The sequence below is a fragment of the Pseudochaenichthys georgianus genome, chromosome 24, assembly GCF_902827115.2.
Source record: "Pseudochaenichthys georgianus chromosome 24, fPseGeo1.2, whole genome shotgun sequence".
Classification (NCBI taxonomy): Eukaryota; Metazoa; Chordata; class Actinopteri; order Perciformes; family Channichthyidae; genus Pseudochaenichthys; species Pseudochaenichthys georgianus.
In genome coordinates, this window is record NC_047526.1 from 28,310,415 (window position 1) to 28,330,369 (window position 19,955).

General features: G+C 39.3%; 3 protein-coding genes across 3 annotated transcripts in view; 2 read left to right on the plus strand and 1 right to left on the minus strand.

Annotated features, from left to right (window-relative positions):
• Nucleotides 1–707: 707 nt before the first annotated feature.
• rdh14b (retinol dehydrogenase 14b) lies at nucleotides 708–4,178 on the minus strand. The gene is made up of 2 exons (XM_034076126.2): nucleotides 3,729–4,178; nucleotides 708–2,208 (listed from the first exon to the last, which is right to left on the minus strand). Exons 1-2 carry the CDS (start codon nucleotides 4,083–4,085, stop codon nucleotides 1,591–1,593), a joined length of 975 nt encoding a protein of 324 aa, XP_033932017.1. The 5' UTR covers nucleotides 4,086–4,178; the 3' UTR covers nucleotides 708–1,590.
• A 1,359-nt stretch (nucleotides 4,179–5,537) lies between these two features.
• LOC117439965 (interleukin-31 receptor subunit alpha-like) lies at nucleotides 5,538–14,920 on the plus strand. Its single transcript, XM_034076124.2, has 15 exons — nucleotides 5,538–5,810; nucleotides 6,485–6,727; nucleotides 6,819–6,948; nucleotides 7,045–7,205; nucleotides 7,311–7,423; nucleotides 7,955–8,117; nucleotides 9,088–9,170; nucleotides 9,300–9,516; nucleotides 9,611–9,775; nucleotides 11,413–11,514; nucleotides 11,606–11,755; nucleotides 11,852–11,992; nucleotides 12,504–12,588; nucleotides 12,775–12,850; nucleotides 13,399–14,920. Exons 1-15 carry the CDS (start codon nucleotides 5,756–5,758, stop codon nucleotides 13,816–13,818), a joined length of 2,304 nt encoding a protein of 767 aa, XP_033932015.1. The 5' UTR covers nucleotides 5,538–5,755; the 3' UTR covers nucleotides 13,819–14,920.
• Nucleotides 14,921–15,363: 443 nt separating this feature from the next.
• rngtt (RNA guanylyltransferase and 5'-phosphatase) overlaps nucleotides 15,364–19,955 on the plus strand; it is a 138,987-nt gene continuing 134,395 nt past the window's right edge. The window contains exons 1-4 of the mRNA XM_034076258.2: nucleotides 15,364–15,913; nucleotides 17,836–17,945; nucleotides 18,034–18,137; nucleotides 18,235–18,323. Coding sequence (XP_033932149.1) covers nucleotides 15,850–15,913; nucleotides 17,836–17,945; nucleotides 18,034–18,137; nucleotides 18,235–18,323 — 367 coding nt within the window. The 5' untranslated portion in view covers nucleotides 15,364–15,849. The remainder of the gene's footprint in view (nucleotides 15,914–17,835; nucleotides 17,946–18,033; nucleotides 18,138–18,234; nucleotides 18,324–19,955) is intronic.

The window sequence follows — 19,955 nt, forward strand, 5'->3', positions numbered from 1 at the left end:
ATTTCGGAACAGTTCATAAATTCTAATTTTCACTATTTTCAGACTACCATGACAATAACGGGCAGATTTTGTAAAATCAAAAAAGATCTATGCTGAATCTGGCTTTTAGTTGAAACCACATTTTTTTCAGTTTTGCAAGTTTGGATTTTCCTTTTTTCTATGTGAAGAAATGTGAGCTGCATGTTTGTATGGAAGGTGCTATACAATTAAATAAAGTTGATTTGAAAGGATCAAAAGACACATAGTACAACACAAATATTATTATCTGTTTTCATTTATTCTCATTTGAATTTCATATTGAATTGATTGCAACATTTCCTTCCTCTCTCTCCTGCAGAGGTGAGATTGAATGTTTCCACAGGAGGGAGCCGCGGTGCTGCATCATCTCGCCGATCTGCACCTCAGCCTGATTGTTAGTCTCCCCCGGACGCAGCAGAAAGCATTTACACTTCAAACACCTCAACAGAGGGAGACTAGATTAACAGCTGCCCCCCACCTCCTCCTTTGTAACACATGCTAAACTATGCACAAATGTAGCAATCAAGTACAATAACTGAACCGGATGGATAAGCTATTCTTAGACTTTGCACAGCGCAGGCAATAATGTGACAACTCAGCGTGGCTCTGATGGATGCAGAGGAGATGAGTTCCATCGTGTGTGTGTGTGTGTGTGTATTCTGGATTTTCAATAACCAAGATTGATCTCGTTTGCTCTTACAGCTCACTATTTAACATTAGAAATATTTTCGATGTTTGCTTTGCACTTTTACACATCTACGACTGTGAAGCGCCATGTGTGCCCTCTTAGCCTTTTTCCTATATTTCGAGAAATCCATAATGTCACAACTTCCTGTGGATGTACTTGTAGCCTACATGCACCTAAGTAACAGGGCAACGGCTTTCTGCTTATGCGATAAATGTGGTGTGAAAAACATTTCCATAGCTACATTTCTCTAGGTCAGTGTTTCTCAAACGTTTTCATACCAAGGACCACTTAACAAATACAAAAACACTCGCGGACCACCTAACTCCACAAATATCCAAAAACACATCGTTTTTCTAGAACAGATTACAAATCGCCTGAAAATGGTACAAACAAGTGGCAACATGTGTGACGAAGGTTTTGCGCTGGGCTATATCATGCAATCAAAATGAAAATTAAGCTCGCTCCATTGCGGAGATATTCCCGCGAGAGTGCGGAAAACTTGAATTAATTAATTAATTTAAAATGTGAAATGTTACCAATATACTCACGGACCACTAGGGGGCGCTCACGGACCACACTTTGAGAACCACTGCTCTAGGTGAACACAGATTTTACTTCAGGCAGGGGAAGTAATCGTGGAGCAGGTGGAAGAAATAAGGGGGCGATGCATCCTGGTTTGAACCATCACGTTTTCTTTTAATTGAAACTTTATCCAGTCTCTGTTTTACCCACTACACTGCACACATTTACACACTTCATTGGCACGACATATCATTCCATTATTGATTAAATCCTCAAGGTGGCAATCAGTCTTAGCACAAGCCGTCTCCTGCACAGCAGCGTCCGTTTGAGATAAGTATTTTGTCCGCAGTACGGGACTCTGCTCAGTCAGCGAGCCCGACCATCCTCCTGCTTATGTCCCACAGTTTCTTGGCTGCCTGCTCATCTGTAGCCTTGGCCATCAGCTCCTCCTCCGCACAGTTAGCGAAACACTTCCCCGACACTCCCTCCACCTCGGGGGAGCAGGCCAGATAGAGAGGGGTTTGGGCTCCCTCCAATGGACTCTTGAAGAAGATCAGCGAGGCGAGGTAGAAAAGCGGCTTTGCAAGGAAAGGGATTTGAACGTGTCTTCCCAGTCTGGTCCTCACGATGCCGGGGGTGAGAGCGTTGACTGTGACCCCCGTGCCCTCCAGCTGACGAGCCAGCTCCAGAGTGAACAGCAGGTTGGCCAACTTGCTCTGACTGTAGCAGAAAGCTTTATTGTAGTTATTCTCACTGTTCAGGTCGTCAAAGTTGATGTGGCCGTACTTGTAAAGCTTTGAGGAAACAACAACGATGCGGCTGGGGGCCGAAGACTTCAGGAGGTCCAGCAGGAGGTGGGTGAGGAGGACGGGGCCGAGGTGATTCACACCGAGCTGCATCTCAAAATCATCCTCGGTCTTTGTGTAGGGACACTGGTAGAGTCCGGCATTGTTGATGAGAACGTCAACCTTGGATTCCTCCTAAAGGGTCAGAGAAAAACAAATAATTTAAGTTTGACTTAATCCAATCAAAGATAAAAAAATACCTTTACATACAAATTAAGCTATTTAGAATGTTTCATTGTTAAATCTAAAGCTTTTTAGAGTAATAATGAATATATTGAGAGTTGAGTCTCTTCTTAAAAACATATGGTCAGTGGGTGGCGTGGGCATTGAATGGGAAAGGAAAACAAGGGAAATGTCTGTTAGGATTGTTTGTGTTTATTGTTGCAACAGTGTTTATGCTGCCCTTCTGGGTCATTTATTTATAATCTAATAATAGGTGATCAAGCTAATGTGTGTTAGGTTGAAGGTCAATACTAGGGCTGTCAAGTTAACGCGTTAATAACGCGTTAACGCAAAAAAAACATTAACGCCACTAATTATTTTAACGCGATTAACGCATGTGTATTTTTTTTCCTCGGCCGCCCCGTAGTTTCAGACCGCATCGAGTTTAAAATACCATCTGCTGACAGCCCCGCTCCTGCCGCCCGCTTGTGGCAGACCACACTTCCAAGCTCACCGGCAGGCACCGACTGGCCATCGGGAGGACCGGGAGGGTGTGTGTAATGTGGCCCGAGCGAGCGAGAGAGAGACCTTACGTGCTTGTTGTTGTTAGCATCTGGTGCTAGCTAGCTGCGCTAACGGATATAAGGAGCCGTTTAAATGAAAACAGAGGAGCGACATTTCGCCACAACTGCACCGAGCACTTGATGCAGGAAGCCAGACAGTGGGACATTGTAGGAGAAGTCAGCACACTCATGATTGCAGCAACATGATCGCAGCGTCCAGGCAGCTCCCGTTCGAGCATATGCCTTGAGTTGCACATCACACACACACACACACACACACACACACACACACACACACACACACACACACACACACACACACACACACACACACACACACACACACACACACACACACACACACACACACACACACACACACACACACACACACACACACACACACACACACACACACACACACACACACACACACACACACACACACACACACACACACACACACACACACACAGAATGAGAGAGGTTCCAGGTTGTTGTGTTTAATATTCATGAGAATATTTGTCATTGTTCAAATGATAATAAACATTAGCATAACGCATATTTGTCCACTCATATGTTGATAAGAGTATTACAAACTTGAAAAATATTCCTCTAAGGTACATTTAGAACAGATAGAAAATGTGCGATTAATTTGCGATTAATCGCGATTAACTATGGACAATCATGCGATTAATCGCGATTAAATATTTTAATCGACTGACAGCCCTAGTCAATACAGAAATTCAGCACCATGGACAGTTTCTCTGAAGCTAAAGTGCTTGTTATGCCCTTTTTTGTATAGGCTTTACAATAGCTGGAATAAACTAGAAATCAGTCATTTAAAAAGCTCAACTTTATCTAGTAAACAAACTATACATTAAGCTGGAGAAACTGTGTGTCACTTCTCCATGCATCAGCTCAACTAACCTCTTTAATTTCCTCACAAAACCTCCGGACTGATGTGAGAGAGGCGAGGTCCAGGTGTTTGATGACCACCTCTCCCTGCTCCGGTCCCGCTTGTTTCCGGATGTCCTTCGCCGCCTCCTCGGCTCCCCGCAGGTCACGACAGGCGATGATGACCCGGGCCCGGAGCTTCAGCAGCTCCCCGGCCAGGGCCTTCCCAATCCCGCAGTTAGCCCCGGTCACGATGACCGTCTTTCCCTGCATAGTGTCGGCGGAATATCGGAGCAGCTTCAAGGCTTTCTGTTGCCGGGGGAACAGGCGGCGCATGAGGAGCAGGACCCCGCCGCCGACAACAGCGGCTACTAACACCGCGGTGGACATGAGAGAAGCACCGGGGACAGGTCAGATCTCCCGGTGACAGCACGGTGTGTTATGAGTAAAAGTTATAAAAGTACCCCGGAAACACTTCTTCTTCTGCTATTATTTTATGGCGGTTGGCAAACAGCTTTTAGGTGCATTTACCGCCACCTTCTGGAGTGTGGATCAGTAGCCTACGGTGTTAAACAAAATTCTTAATATAATTCATGTCCTTTTTAAAAATCTAAATACTGCCCTGTATGCTACATAGCATACCTTAACCCTAACCCTGAACTCCTTCTCAAAATCTCTACTATATTTATTTTAAACCTGTTTGATTTCTGTTCAGTGCTTTCTTTAGTATAACGGTCGTGCCAGAGAACTCAGCTACCGACGCTTGGGATTTTACTTCCGGGTTACACCTGATTAAAAAATGTCTGTAAATTAAAAAAATAAATAAAATGTAATATATAAACGGAGTACAATAAAACTTGCATTGACCATATCATAAATAAATATTGAATAGGAAAAACAATGTAAGAATAAAAATAAGAAGGATTGAGGAATATCACCGGCAGTACAGAAGGTAACAATCGTGTTTTCTTCTAATAATAAACCAAACATAATAGTATTATGGTCAAGCATTGCTGTGGTTTGGGAGACGATATGTGTGCGTGCTGGGGAATGGATAAGACATTTGTTTTTCTCGTCTTGTAAACACTTTGTGAGTTCTATACACACTGAGCACTAGGTGGAGCTGTTTGCACAGAAAAGTAGTACAGTAATTCACTCTTATCTAATTCCCGCCTGTTATATAATGTATTATATTATTGTCTACTCCATTACAACCAAAAGTTCTGCATTCAAAGTCTTACAAGTTAGGAATAAAAAATCTAAAGTGACTCATTATAACAAATTGCCATTTTCCAAAAAATATTTATCATATCACTGGACTATAATTATCTTTTTGTACAATTGATGTTCATCAATTTAATGTTGCAGGAGAGAAAGGTGGAGCTTTTTGTCATTTGAAGCAGTTAAAAAATATGATGTATGTGTTTAATATATTACATTAACAATCTGAATCTGTCAAGTAACTAGCCTTACAAAATGTAACAAACTTTCAAAATACATGTAGTTGAGTAAAAGTACATTATTTCTCCAAAAGATGAGGAAGTATCATTATATGAAAATACTCAAGTAAAGTTCAAGCAAAGTGTTGGAATCTTTTATCTACACTTTCGCTAATGTAAACCCATTAGATTCTCTCTAGATAGGGTAGCCTAAAACACGTCAGTCAATTAGCAGGCGCTGATATCGAAAGTCTCTGATGATTAATGGCTGAGTCATAGCAGTGCATTTGAAGTGGAGAGGTGTGTTTTGTGTTCGCGTTATTCTGCGTTGCTCCGGGAATAAACAGACAGGATTTATTAAAGTAACAGAGGCTGTGGACGAAGTAGCTCACTTCCTCTTAGCTCTCTGTGTTTCCAGTTGAGTAATAACTCCCGTTCATTTCAGGGTGTGCTTCAGTTCCTGTTAGTTGACATTTAATATACAGAGTTAGTTTGAAAATGCGGTGCAGTGTAGTGTACAGTTGGTCTTATCAGACATAGTTAAAGCGATTTTATTTATTTGATCTTATGCACCTGGATATATCACATCTTTAAAAGTCTTTATTTCTAGTTATAAAAGAAATGCATTTATTCTTAGCTCTGTTTATCCTGGCTGTAAACCCGTCCATTTGTAAGGGTAAGTAAACCTCCTATATTTGATATTTATTATCAAAGTTAAAGCATGATAGTAAAAATACAGAGCACCTAACTGTCCCGGCCAGGATTTATAGGAAATGCGTTTTGTTTTGGTTTCATAACAAATGTGTGATGAGTTTGTGGGTTACTAAATGCGTCATAAATTAATAATATAATTAATAATCTAACTCAACCCTAACCCTAATATTAACTTCTTGCTCCATAACTTAATTTATATTTTATTTCCTGGGTGATCACTGTTATTCAATAATATATTATTTTAAATAACCACAAATCTAACTTGTGACAGAGACATTTTGTAAGTTATTCAATAATATAGTACTAATTATTCTTAATTTACACAGTTATGGTTAAAATATACAATATTAATTGCTTTAAGTGTCTACAAATCTATTACCCCATCTGAAAATAATAAAAATACTCAATGTTTTACACTAATCAAATGTTATTTTAAAGTCTAATGTCTAAATAATGCAAAAGGAAATCTTCCTGTCGCTACTGCAAAAGGAATGTTTTTCATGATTTCCCAAAATCATGAAAAACACAAAAATTGTGTTTTCACATGCTGCAGTTCGTCTGGTCTATTGATATTCCCCTTTCTTTTCAGACAGGTAAATACGTGTATTTCTTAAATGTCATAATCATCTTTTGCAGGCAAGGATGAGAAAAAGTGCGACGTTGTCCCTAAAAATAATTACATCGAAGTGGGATCCGATATCAATATAACTTGTCTGACATGTGGCCATGGCAAAATCTACTGGACACTGGACACATCACGTTTGAACTCCTCACACACAGTCTTGTCCCTGAGGAACTTCACACACCAAAGTGCCACGGTGCAGTGCCACAGTACAGATTCTCAGCAAGTGATCGGAGGCACCACCATCAACACGTATTGTAAGAAGCATTTTATATCAGAATAGTTGAAAAGGCAGATACCTGCAATAACATGAAATATAGGACATTTCTGACTTGCCTTTTTCCACAGCAAAACCCTGTAACATATCATGCATCTTGCATCAATTAAATCAGACAACGGAAGGTCAACCAGCCCTGTTCACATGCAAATGGGATCATCGGATTGATCCTAAATTGGATGTAAACTACACAGTACTGCAGTGGGTGACATATTTTCTTTCTTTAGTGTAAGAACCTAATGAAAAAAGCGTTTTCATTGACTTTGGTCCTTCATGTGAAACCTGTGTTTTTTTCAGCTCCTCTGCCCAGAGAGAGATCTGCAAAACACGTGAAACAACATGTATGGTCGAAGGAGTTATAAAAAGTATGTTGCCGGTCATCATTATTACCGTGAGAGCTAAAACTGCTAATTGGGAAGTTGATTCAGACACTCGTGAATTTAAGCCAGCGCACATACGTAAGTACCATAAAGTACATTCCTTAGGAAATAATTTGCTATATTTGTCATCCAATGTTGTGTGTTTCTGCATTTTTATTTGCTGTCTTAATGCCATTCCCACAGGGAAAATGATCCCTCCCCACTTGAATGTAACCAGCTTTGCTGATCATCTGTTGGTTGAGTGGAAGCGGGAACTCATTAAACAAAAGTGTCGATGTGAAGTCAAATACAACGAGGTAAGTCCCTCTCTGATCGCCTACATGCAGCATTCAAAATAACCATAGAATTCACTAACTCCCTCATGTTAGGAGAAAAAAGGCAAACCATAAACAGCCTTCAGTCTAGTTAACATATACCAGCGTATAACCTAAATAAGTCATATCAAGTGCATAATAGCGATCCCATCAGTAAAATAACATTCAAATTCACGTTGATTTGATTCCTTTGTTCATGTCATTTGATATCTGACTGGTGTATCCGACTGCTTTATCAAATACATCCTGGTTTAATTGCCTTGACTGTCAATGGCAGTTTTCGATGGAAATAAAAGTTGCTAAAAAGTAGAAAAACTGTTTTTATGTTATTCCCCCATGGCTAACTGAGGTACATTCTGTTTGCCCTTCTCTTCCATACTTTCAATAAAAGACCAATAGCGATAAGAGAAAAATGTCTCCCTGTGTAGAAGTATCTTATTTAAACTGTGGACCTTCTGTGATTTCCCAAGAATTCAGAGGAATGTCTCTAACTGAAATCAGTTGTTTCCCCAGACGAAGCTCAATAAGGCTCTAAAAGTAGAAGAACATGGGAATATGACCATTGAACAAGTGGAGTCCTGCAGTCACTACACAGTTTCAGTCCGCTGCGCTTTACTGGAGCCTGCTCCCTGGAGCGACTGGAGCCAGGAGAAGACAGTTCTGACCGAACTGAACAGTAAGAGCAATGTCCAAACAGCTGGCATCAACACCACATCTGATTTAAACAGGCTATTGAATCACATATGCACAAACATCCTTAAAGTTTGTATTTTGGATTACCATAATATCAAATGCTATCAGAGCAGACTGGGCTCTGGTTTCAGACAGAGGGTGAAACGAGGTGGCAGTATGAGAAAAATAAAGAGCATTTTAAAAATGAAAGCATGTAAACATGTCAAAGTAGAGGCACAAAATAAAAATATGTACCTGAAATAAGTATAATAAGGCCCCTTTAAGTATGTGTATGAGACACAGTTTAATAGAATCAACTCGTTAAAATGACTCCTGAGAACTGATTTCAGCTCGGTGACGTACTATCCAGTTGAGGATTGATAGCTTCTATGTATTATGTTGCATCACAAGTTCCTGGTAGATCCTTGGAAAACATAAAAAAAAACATAATTGTTGGCAGTAGTTGCCATTAGCTCAAGGCTATTTTGCTTGATTCGGTTCCAAGTGTGAACAGCAGTTCATTTCAAACCCTTTTTGACTTTTCAACAAAGCTGTTACTTACACTTTAACTTTATCCAAGTTAGACTGTTTGCAAAGTTGTCAACCCATTGTCTTTGTACTCCATCAACATCCTTTACACAACATTTAAAAAAGGCCCAGAGGATTAGATGACCACATCTTGAAGGATTATTACAGACTGGTACTGCACATGTCACAGTTAAGTCAGGATTTAGAAACCATTTTGGTTTTTTATTGGCAGCACATTAGGAAACCAGATGTTATACATTTCAATTAAACACATTCAACTTAATGAAAGTAGTTTTTTTTTCTTGCAAAGTCTGTTATGTTATTTTTGTGTCAGTTAGTGGAAACAACATAAGGTTAAATACAACTTAGTTAACAAATATTGCTGAATTGCCATATTTCTGTTAGTGTATTCGAGTGATATTGTTTATATTTTATACTCTTTACAGAGAATCGTGTCAGGCTGCGTCTGTGGAGAAAGGTAGCTGAACCGCAGAAAAATGGAGTTAGAAAAGTTCATGCCATGTGGAAGGTAAGGACGCCTCTCATTAGATTGCACGTTTTTACACTTTCAAACTCATAATTCAGCTTTTCAGCCTTTCATTCCCCCACATACTCCTTACATAACTTATTAAATAAAAGAGCTCTGATCTGTCTACAGGAGATTCCTGCAACATGCCGAGGCACATTTACCTACACTATTGAACCGACTCCTTACAAGGAAGCCATGATGAGAGGAAACTATACGGAAACGTTATGTGGCGAATCAGGCTGTGATGTTGAAGTGAACCAAGATGCACACAGAATAAACCTCAACATGTTCCATAATGAAGCCCTGCTTGTTGTTAACGCAGTTCATGTCCCAGCAATTGGAGAAAGTGAGTTGTAATGCTATTGATTTTTGCTCTTTTAATGGGTAACCAGAATTAATGGATCATATTGAGCTTCCTTTCACTTGATCTCACTTGGCAGGCCTCCCTCAAGTTACCGACATCCAGACCTCAGCCCTTGAAGGCGTTATTCTGGTCACCTGGAAAGCCCCTATCCAGCCTGTCAGTGGTTACATGATTGACTGGACCCACGATGGAAATCAATACAATTGGAAGGAGACCAATTACACAAATGCCACTCTGTCTGGTAGGTCATGGAACGAGCATTAAATGGTTGATGGATGTTGGATAAAAACTTTGTGTGGTTTAATATTACAGTGTTACTGATGGAGTATGACTCACCATCAAAACCGGTCTGATCCACTGTGGGCTGTGACTTAACATGTCAGTCATCAGAGCAATTTATGTTTTATCTTTCATCTTCTGAGTGCGGAAAATAATAGATTCATTGGCATCGTCATACGTAATGATAGAAGCTTCTCTGTGATGCATTTTCCATTAGTTCAAGATCTTTGACGTGTCTCTCATAGAAATTAGATATGCTAGAGTCTTTTCTGTTGCTTTCCTGCTTCTTTCTCTTAAAGGACAGACACTACAGGCAAAACATTATTATTGTTTGTTAAAGGGGCTGTTTTGCTTCTTTTATTTTCTGTCATCTTCTGGTGCTATCTTTAAAGTGTAACCTAAAGGCTATTAATGGCAGCACTAAGAGAAAATCAACAGTAGAGGATCCCAATCCATTGCTGCGTCTCAATTTGGTAGAACACTTTCATGTATTATTTTCAGTTCAATGTACTTAATTGTGAGGTGCGGTACATTTCAACAGAGTAGTGCTGTCTCAATTGGAACTCTGTTCTTGCGTGAAAATACAGATTGCTACATTTGACTGTTTCTTCTTCTTCTACTTCTGCTTCTTTTTAATTGCACATTTTAAACGGACATAGCATTACAAGGCTAGGCAAGGCAAGTTTATTTATATAGCACTTTTCAACACAAGGCAATTCAAAGTGCTTTACAAAAAATGAAAGACATTAAAGGTGGGGTAGGTACATTTGAGAAATCGGCTCGAGTTCACTAGAATTTGAAAATATTTTTATATTCTTTTAGCCGGCCCGGCTAAACGGATTGGTTGTACTTTTTTGATTGGATGGCCTACCTGCCTGTCAGCCTTCCATGGGGGCACAAACTTATCTCGTTGTACTTTTTACAGTATTACGGCTTCTACAGATGACATTTTTTTATGGATTTTTTGTCAAAGCACTTCAGATATTCATTGCTATCGGGATGTTAAGAGCATTCCATGGAATATAACAAAAAGTGTATCTCGAGCCGGTTTCTGAAACTTACCTACCCCACCTTAAAATTAAAAAAGAAAAGCTAATAAAATAAACATTAAAAGACAAAATACATGGATAAAAGTTACAGTGCAGTTTAAGATATGAATTACACTGCGAGTGTCGCCTGCTAAAAGGTATCCCTACTGAACAAATGTATTGAAGTAAATGAAAATGTATGGGTTTGACCTTTAGCTACTTGTGTATCCTCCTGTTTCACGTGAGATGAAAATACACCAGCATACAACCACCTTTTTGGTGTTCTTTTATATTCTGCTACATAACCAAGATGGCAACCTTTTAGGTTGAGAACTGTCCACCGTTCAACATTAAACTTTTTAAGTTTATACAGACGTAGCACTGAAAACACCAAGAGTTTGACAGTCAGAACCCAAATGGAGAAACAGCACGTCATTTTAGTTGTCAACACAATGGGGAACCACCTGACTGGCCGAGAGAGAGGATTAAATCAATGGCTATATTATGATTTAACAACCACTTTCCCTTTGCATATGTATTTTATTTTCAGAGATGTTTTACTTCCTTACAGGTCTCCTGGATAAGAAGCCATACAATGTTACAGTTACTCCCCTCTTTGTTGATAAGACCGGTCATGGCACACAAGCCCTTCAGATCTGCTCCAGAGTGGGGGGTATGTCATTCTGATTAATTTTTTTCTGATTATATATAAGTATTTTTCCCCATGTTTTACCAGACTGTTTTTGAAAATGTGTTCCCGACAGGTCCAGGAAATGTCACTATCCACATTAATAAGACTAATGCCAAAAATGCTCTGGTGAGCTGGGATGTGAAGTCCCAGGAGGAATGCAGTGGTGACGTTGTCAAATACATCGTCTTCTACCGTAAACTGGACCGTCTGGAGCTGTGGCTCAGTGAGTCCAACTCAGGCTCATTTAAAGTTTGCAAATCTGTTGAAATTATATTTTCCCACTTATCTTTATAGCATTTTTGTCATGGTCTTCTTCCAGATGTGACTGTAATTGGCACAGAGCAGGCCATCTCTTTGGAAGATCTGCTTCCAGACACCCAGTACGTATTCTATGTCAAGGCCACGGCTGCTACTGGAACTACCAAAAGCACTGAAATGTTCTTTAAAACTAAAAGATTTGGTGAGTACTCTGTAAGAGCTCAGACACACATGTATATACATTTGACCCTGTTTCTATGAGCACAATAGCAGAAAACCAAGAGAAAGGTATAGGCATGAATAGAAATGGTCTATTCTGAATGTTTTCAGCCCATTGAATGGTCCTCATCAGTTACTATCACTGCCACTCAAATGGTTCAGACAGGGCAACATGTTCAACTGCACCTACTTGCACTTTGTAAATGTAAGATTTAAACATGTGCTTCACATTGTAAACGATAACAAAATAACTTGTTTTAGGGTAGGTGACATAACTACTTGGTTAGGTTAACGAAAAGACCATTTGGGTCAAAATATATCCTTTAAGAAAAGTATAGAAAAGGAAATTAGCGGCGCTTAGTGCTCTCAATCTTGAAAAGTGTATCGAGTGCACGTAATGGCAAGGTCCTCTTACATTTTGCATGTTTCAGATAGAAGCTAGCATAATCAACAAACAACAAACTCCTAAATAAATGTATTCTTTTGTTCTGTAGGTCGGTGGTTCATCACAACACTCGTTGTCTGTGGAGGCGTCGTTATAATTCTTGTGTTATCTCTTGGATTAGGCTGTGCTATTTCGTAAGTTTCAATCTTTTATGGTCACTTTTGTTGTGAATCGGATTGATTTTTAGTTTAGAGACTGAAGCAAGGACATTTACTTATCATCAGTAATAAAATGTAGTACATTTTGCTGCCATACAAGGAATAATCTTCACATTTCTGACCACAAAATCTTGAAAAATGGTGTTCTGATCTGATTTTTAGATGGAAGAAATTCAGGGAGAAGCCGGTACCGAACCCTGGCTGCAGTTCTTTGGCGTTGTGGCCACCACGTGAAGAGGTGAAATACAACATTATTAGAGTATCTGTGGTAGGGAGTACATTCCATATTAATGTATTTGCAGTCTGGGAAAAACACATGAAAGGCTGTTGCTTTAAGAGGGTAGTCATGAAAATGATTTAATAAACTGGGGTGTTTTTTAGCCATGACCAACTGAGCTTTAGCCCCTTTAGATACTTTTAAATAAGTACTAAAAAGATAGAGAATGCTGATGATTTCACTATTTATTTTTTCAAATTCAACAAAAGAAAAATATATATTTATGTCTGGTGAGTTGCAGCCCTGTTTTAAATGGTATTTCCCAGCATGAATATCAAATGTATTTATACTGTATGTATGTAAAGTTATAGGCACACATTGTTTTGTTTCCGTTCTGTTTGTATGTTGTCTTTTGTTAATAATGAAAAAGAGAATTCCAGCAAGAAAACATTGATGAGAATTTCATATTTCTCAGAAGGTTTTAGATGGACAGATCCATGTCATAATTCTTAAACCACAAATGTTTTACCTCCTGGACAATCATCTTTCTGTGTGTGTCATATACATAGGGAACGGGATCCATTTGGCAATTCAACAATCCCTCTGAGAGCGTCTGTGACAGGGTTTACACGGAGGAAAGTCAGAAAACGTCGACATCTCCACTAGGTTCAGGTTTAAATCCAAACCCAGCCTTTTACCAGACAGACGAATACATTGACCCAGACATGGCATCAGCACCAGAAACAGACCCTGAAGAGCGGCTCAAACCTGCAAAGATGCAGCTTCGCTCCTCTCCTAATGACTCAATAGAACCGCTTCTTCCTGAGAACAGCCCCTGCAGCCCTTATCGGAGTCAGTCTTCTGCGGAAAATCCGGGCAAGAGGCCTAATAAACAAAATAAACATTCTCCAGTGAGACAGCCAGATAGAAAAACACCTGTGATGGTCTATGTCACTTTGGACATGTTTGAACAAAACCAGTGCAGGTGAGGGAAATGGAAACTGTAATAACATTCCAAGAGTCAAGAATAATCTCCAGAAGAAGAAGATTCTTGCGAAATACTAGAGTGTTTGTTGCATTAGGAGGCGTGTGGCGCAGTGGATAGAGCCTTGGTGTTGGGATCAGGGGCTCACAGGTTCAAACCCCTCTGCAGTCAGCATGTCGTTGTGTCCCGGAGACACTTCACCCCAAATTGCTCCTGTGGGGGATTGCCCACAGTATTGAGTATGTAAGTCGCCTGGGATAAAAGCGTCTAACAAGTAATGTAATTACCGATACAAACATGTGATATATAAAGCTAAACAACTTGTGTAGAAGATGCTTTATTGAGTACATAGATATGTGTATGACAATAAAGGTATATTTATCTGGCAACAGTTTCTGGTCTGATTTGATGCAAAGTTAATGAAAGGAATGCATTTTTTAAATTTAGTATTTGCAATCAGTACTAAATATTAAGAACACATTCATTTTAGGTCGTTTTTATTTCTATATTGCAATACAATTGGGGCCATCTTATGAAGCTGAAATTACATACAAATATCTGTTTGTGTAATGATAGCATGCTGAGAATATATATAAACGGTGAAAACTATATGTTGGTGTAAAAGTCATAATATTAGCTATGTATTATAATAATATTGTCTTATGTTTCCTGTTTTTTATCAATGATATCTGCATTTATTATAAAAAAGTAAACAACTTACTGTACACTGGAAAGCTATTACTCACTCCTTGTTTTACTCTACCATTTTAAAATGTAAACGTAACAATGACATGTACTATTCGTAAGCTATTTAATATTAAAGAAATTACATACATGTTGTGGTGAGCATGCTGAGAATATATATAAATGGTGAAAACTATATGTTGGTGTAAAAGTCATAATATTAGCTATGTATTATAATAATATTGTCTTATGTTTCCTGTTTTTTATCAGTGATATCTGCATTTATTATAAAAAAGTAAACAACTTACTGTACACTGGAAAGCTATTACTCACTCCTTGTTTTACTCTACCATTTTAAAATGTAAACGTAACAATGACATGTACTATTCGTAAGCTATTTAATATTAAAGAAATTACATACATGTTGTGGTCTACATGCTGTCTTGGTATTTGTGTAAAACAATTTGTATTGTTCTGCTGGTAAATGCTGTACTTAACTACACTTTTGAGGTACTTTGGTTATTTTTTCCTTAAACTTTACAATTCACAGTAAAATGTTCTACTTTCTTCCTTCTCTACGAGTTTTTAAGCACTTTTTTGTTTGTTATCACTGTTTTATTTGATGGTTATTTCCCTACAATTTATCTTCCTTGACTGTGTTTATGTATGCACCAAATTCCTTGTGTGTATGTTTTTGAAACAGAGTGAGAAACGTCAGTGATATGGTCAGAGAGGCAGGACGGTGAAGGGGATACTGGGAACAGAATGAATTGGGGTGAAAACTACCAGAAATGCACAAGGCTGATTATAATTTTAAATGGTTTAAACATGGTTTTATACTTCCACGAGTGGTGATTTGGTCACATGATGATGCACAGTCTTGAAACATCATGTCTACTCTACAGTGGGTGGCGATATAGACCTTTACATTGTTTACGACCCGCCAATGTTTCGAGAGAAGAAGAAGAAGACGTAGAATGCTAGCTAGTTTAGCTCAAGCTAGCTAGCTCGTTGGATGCACTGAAGTGATGTTATGCTAGCTATTTGCTAACTATCTGGATTTCAGGGAAACAGACAAAAAACCTAACATAGTTTTTGGAATGCTTAACCAGCCTTGAGTCGATACAACCTATGTTTGGTGTAATTACCCTCCGGCCCGTCATGAAGTTGACCGGGCACACAGTTGTCGGATGATTCTCCTGAATTAGTAGCTGAAGGGCCTCGAGTCCGCGGTGCTCGGGTGAAGGACAGCCGGGGATCAGCGCCTACTGAGAGCGGGAGCTTTGAGCCACAAGCCAACTAGTAATACGAGGTTTTATTTATTATAACTGTACCATAACCTCTCCTCATCATGTCACACACCGGACCCCCTCCTCGATGGCGGAATTGTCCCAGAAGAGGACAACCTGTGGCAGGTGAGTGAAAAATAACATGACATTAAATTAATCTGCTTAATGTACGGAGTGCTATTGCTACGAGCTACGCAATATGCTGGTTTATCATGTGTTTCTGATGCGTTATGATGTGCTTTTTAATTTCCCAAACGTCCTTTTATATCAACCAGTACTTGGCTGTTGATGTTCAGTTTCAGTCATACATTGAATGGCTAGCATCACAACATTGTGACGATGGCCACCAGTGCAGCCCGACATCATACTATTATATTTAAACGTAGCCATGGCTGTTGTGAAATTGGATGCCGAACTGACTAAATAACCTTAATAAACGAATAGAGCTCAGGCTTTCTTTAATTGAAGATATATGTGTCATTTGTGGCGAGAACACCTTAAATAGCAACATTTGTAAATGTAGTTTTGTACGACACTGTATTCAGGCGCGCATTGTTTGGCTAATTTGGCAGCTGTGGCTAACTTTCTGGCAACTCCTAGCAGAAATTAGTGCTTTTAAGTTAAAAACCGCTTATTGAATTAGCAACATAAAGCTGTTGTTGGGATGTGTTTGGATCATTTATTCCCAACTGTCAGAAAAGTGCTACTGAGTTGGCTAGCTTCCTTGTCACGTGTCAAAACAAACTGTGGCTATAGCATGGCTGCACATGAAGCTGTGTTGTGGTCCGTATCTATAAAAGCCATGTTTAACAACATGTCTACTTGAATAGCACATTGCCAGACTAATCTGTGCTCCAAGTTTGCGTTGTATCAAAGTAGTAGTCTAGAGAGATGTGACATTATAAATCACAGCTACTGTTAGTGACAATTTCAGCCATATCTGTGTTATTATATCGGCTATTTAATACAGGGATGGGTCCAATATTTTATTTGATATGAACCACCCTTAGCTTTGCAAGCAAGTACGATTCCATCCTTAATTCAACACGATAACAGAACTTAATTCAACCTTGGTTTGACACTTCACCTGCTGTTTTTATCAGATGTTATTTAGTATGATGAAGTGTGGTTTTCATGTTAACTTTTGACAAGTGTTTACAGTTTTTCAGACTGTGTGTTTGCGTAATTCACTACTTATATTAAGGATAAAACCTCCCTGTAAAGAAACATTACGTTTTAGCTGAGCCAACTCATCAGGTTTCCTATTCAGAGTACAGATAGTTTTATTGAGAAATTGTACAGAGAGTTTTATGGAGAAACACTGGTTAATTCCTTGTGCGACTCCTGTTTGCTATATCAATATATTCTTGTAAATTCGTTTTGAAGACTTATCTTTCAGTGTTTCTCACAGAATTTGATTCCATTTGTAGGGGCACCCCCCCTAATCCCCCCCGGCAAGAAAAGCCAAAGGCCCCTTAACCTATTCTGGTGTCCCACACATCCACTCCCCCCTCTAATAAGAAAATACATGCGAGTTCATGGCTACTGTAGACAACGTTCTTGTTGCGTTGTTAATGAGTGAGACACACCAGAGTTGAGGATCTGTGGGGTTTATTCTCCCGAAAATATAATTTACAATTCAGGCATTTAGCAGACGCCTTATTCCAAAGCGACTTATAATGACCAATTACAGGGACATTCTCCCTGGAGTAACTGAGGGCTAAGTGCCTTACTCAAGGGCACACTAGTAGTGGTGTTCCAGGCGGGATTTGAACTCGCAACCTTCCGATCATCAGCCCACCTCACTATCCATTAGACCACCAAAATAAATATAATAATTATCTTCAATTTGTCGCGGACGATATTTAATTGTGGCGGCCCCCCACAAATAAATCAATGTATGGGAAACACTGTCTTTATTGAAAGGCTTTCTTATCATTTCTACTCTAATTCATGAGCTTATTTGTATTCCTTCTTTATTGTGTTGTATGCCTTTGTTTTCAAGAGCCATACAATAATGTTTATTATTCTTTATGTTCCATCCATAGGTAAATTCCTGCCAATGAAAACGATGTTGGGTCCCAGATACGATGACCAAGTCCCAGAGGAGAACAGATTTCACCCGGGCATGCTGTCCAACTTTTTAAAAAGTCTAAAAGTAAGTAACTCTGTGAAGACTTGATTTCTAAGTGACATTTTAAAGTAAAAAAAACAACAACACAACTAATGAGTGTTATTCTCTCTAGGTGAAAATGGGTTTGCTTGTGGATTTGACGAACACTACGCGTTTTTATGACCGCAACGACATTGAAAAAGAAGGCATCAAATATGTGAAGCTTCAGTGTAGAGGGTACGAGTAAATTCCCTGTCATGCGTTACACTAATTGTGAGTTGTTGTTTATGTAGTGCTATTGTGCTAACACGAGTGTCATTCTGTTTTGTTTTAGCCATGGAGAATCCCCTTCGAAAGAGACTACTACATCTTTCATCAGTATCTGTGAACACTTCATCGAGAAGAATCCTACCGAGATAATAGGTAAGTAAACAAATCTATAACTCATTATTTGTTCTCGCACACGATTTGTATCTTCTTCAATAGTCATAGATATGACATTGTCGCATCAAATCGATGTTTAGCATATGTATAAATGTGAGTTTTTTTTGTCAGATTTCCAAAAATAAAAGCAGATGTTTTCATTTCTTTGAGCCATTTCTTAGCTCTTTTAACTTTTAATTAGCAGTCAATTTAGTATTATTAAGGTTAGTAGTAGAAAGTATATTTGATTATATATAGTATTTGGTTCCCTCTCTGACTTATATAGTGAAATACTTTTTTCATTGAACGATTGATTAAATGATTGAATTAGTTTTTCATGTTGTTTATGTCAAAGCCTCTTTGCATGTCTCTGATCTTTTAACCTATATCAATGTGACTGAAATCCATGAAGTGTGATATTTAGGGCTGTCAAGGGAACGCGTTAATAACGTGTTCACGCAATCTTTTTTTAACGCCACTAATTATTTTACCGTGCGATTTAACGCATGTGTATTTGGCCCGCCCCGTAGTTTCAGAGCACAAAGGCTTGATGTTGTTGTTGTTGTTAGTTGGATGGTGGGAGATATGGATACAAAAAAAGGTGTTTTAAACAGCAAGCCAAGCTCACAGCTGAGCTGATGCTCCTGCCGCTCGCTTGCGGCAGACCACGCTTGAACGTTTGCCAGGGAGACGCCTGGACAACCACAGCGAGAGCTAAATGGGTGGCTACAGCTTAACATTGTGGAGGACGAGGGGCTGCGTTAGATAATTCGGATCGCATCCAATGTGTCGACTGCTCATCACAGCGCATTATTTTGACCCTAGGTGGGAACTTCAGTCTCATACTTTGACTGAAGATGAAGACAGAGGAGTATGGGCTCAGAACAGTCTCATAATACACACATGCACACAGAAGGATTCACACTTGTATTTCATGATCCGCAAAAGGATTCACACTTGTATTTCCGGATCCACACTTGTGTTTTTCAATGCACACACAAATGTGTTCCGTTTCATATACATGTAAATAAAATCCAAACACAGAAAAAAGTTCCACACATATTTGTTTTCCGTTTAAAACCTCTGCACCGGCAAACACAAACCGCTTTCTGTGCACGGATCGCTGTGCATTCGTGTGTGGGTTTTTTGAGACTCCCCTGACGGTCACCCGATTCGTACTTGTAATTTTTTCTATCTATAGCCAATCAGATGTCTCCTTCATTCTAAGCCAACGGAGGGAGCCCCGCCGGTCATTATCGGCCGATATTCACTCTTAATAGTTTTATCGGTGCTCTCTATAAAGGCCGATCAGGAGAGCTGGTTCAGATCGCTATGGACATAAACGCGAGTGAAGTATAACCGGACGCGAGAGAGAGATCAGATCAGCTGCTGAGTCTGATGGAGACACGCAGCTCTGCATAATCACCTGAAGCTCCGCCCTCTGTTTAGCAAGCTGAATACGCAAAATGCGTATATGAAGTGTCATGAACGCAATAAATCCTACCCTCGTGGGGGCGCGCTCATGTGATTGGCTTAGAATTGAGGAGACATCTGATTGGCTATAGATAGAAAAAAATTACAAGTACGAATCGGCTGACCGTCAGGGGAGTCTCAAAAAACCCACACACGAAT

Bases quoted from the DNA above. Each gene is read 5' to 3' on its own strand.
- rdh14b (XM_034076126.2), bottom strand. From the start codon at position 4,085: ATGTCCACCGCGGTGTTAGTAGCCGCTGTTGTCGGCGGCGGGGTCCTG. The intron at 2,209-3,728 runs GTTAGTTGAGCT...CTGACCCTTTAG, and splicing joins TTTGTGAGGAAATTAAAGAG to GAGGAATCCAAGGTTGACGT.
- LOC117439965 (XM_034076124.2), top strand. From the start codon at position 5,756: ATGCATTTATTCTTAGCTCTGTTTATCCTGGCTGTAAACCCGTCCATT. The intron at 11,515-11,605 runs GTATGTCATTCT...TGTTCCCGACAG, and splicing joins GATCTGCTCCAGAGTGGGGG to GTCCAGGAAATGTCACTATC. The intron at 11,756-11,851 runs GTGAGTCCAACT...GTCTTCTTCCAG, and splicing joins CCGTCTGGAGCTGTGGCTCA to ATGTGACTGTAATTGGCACA.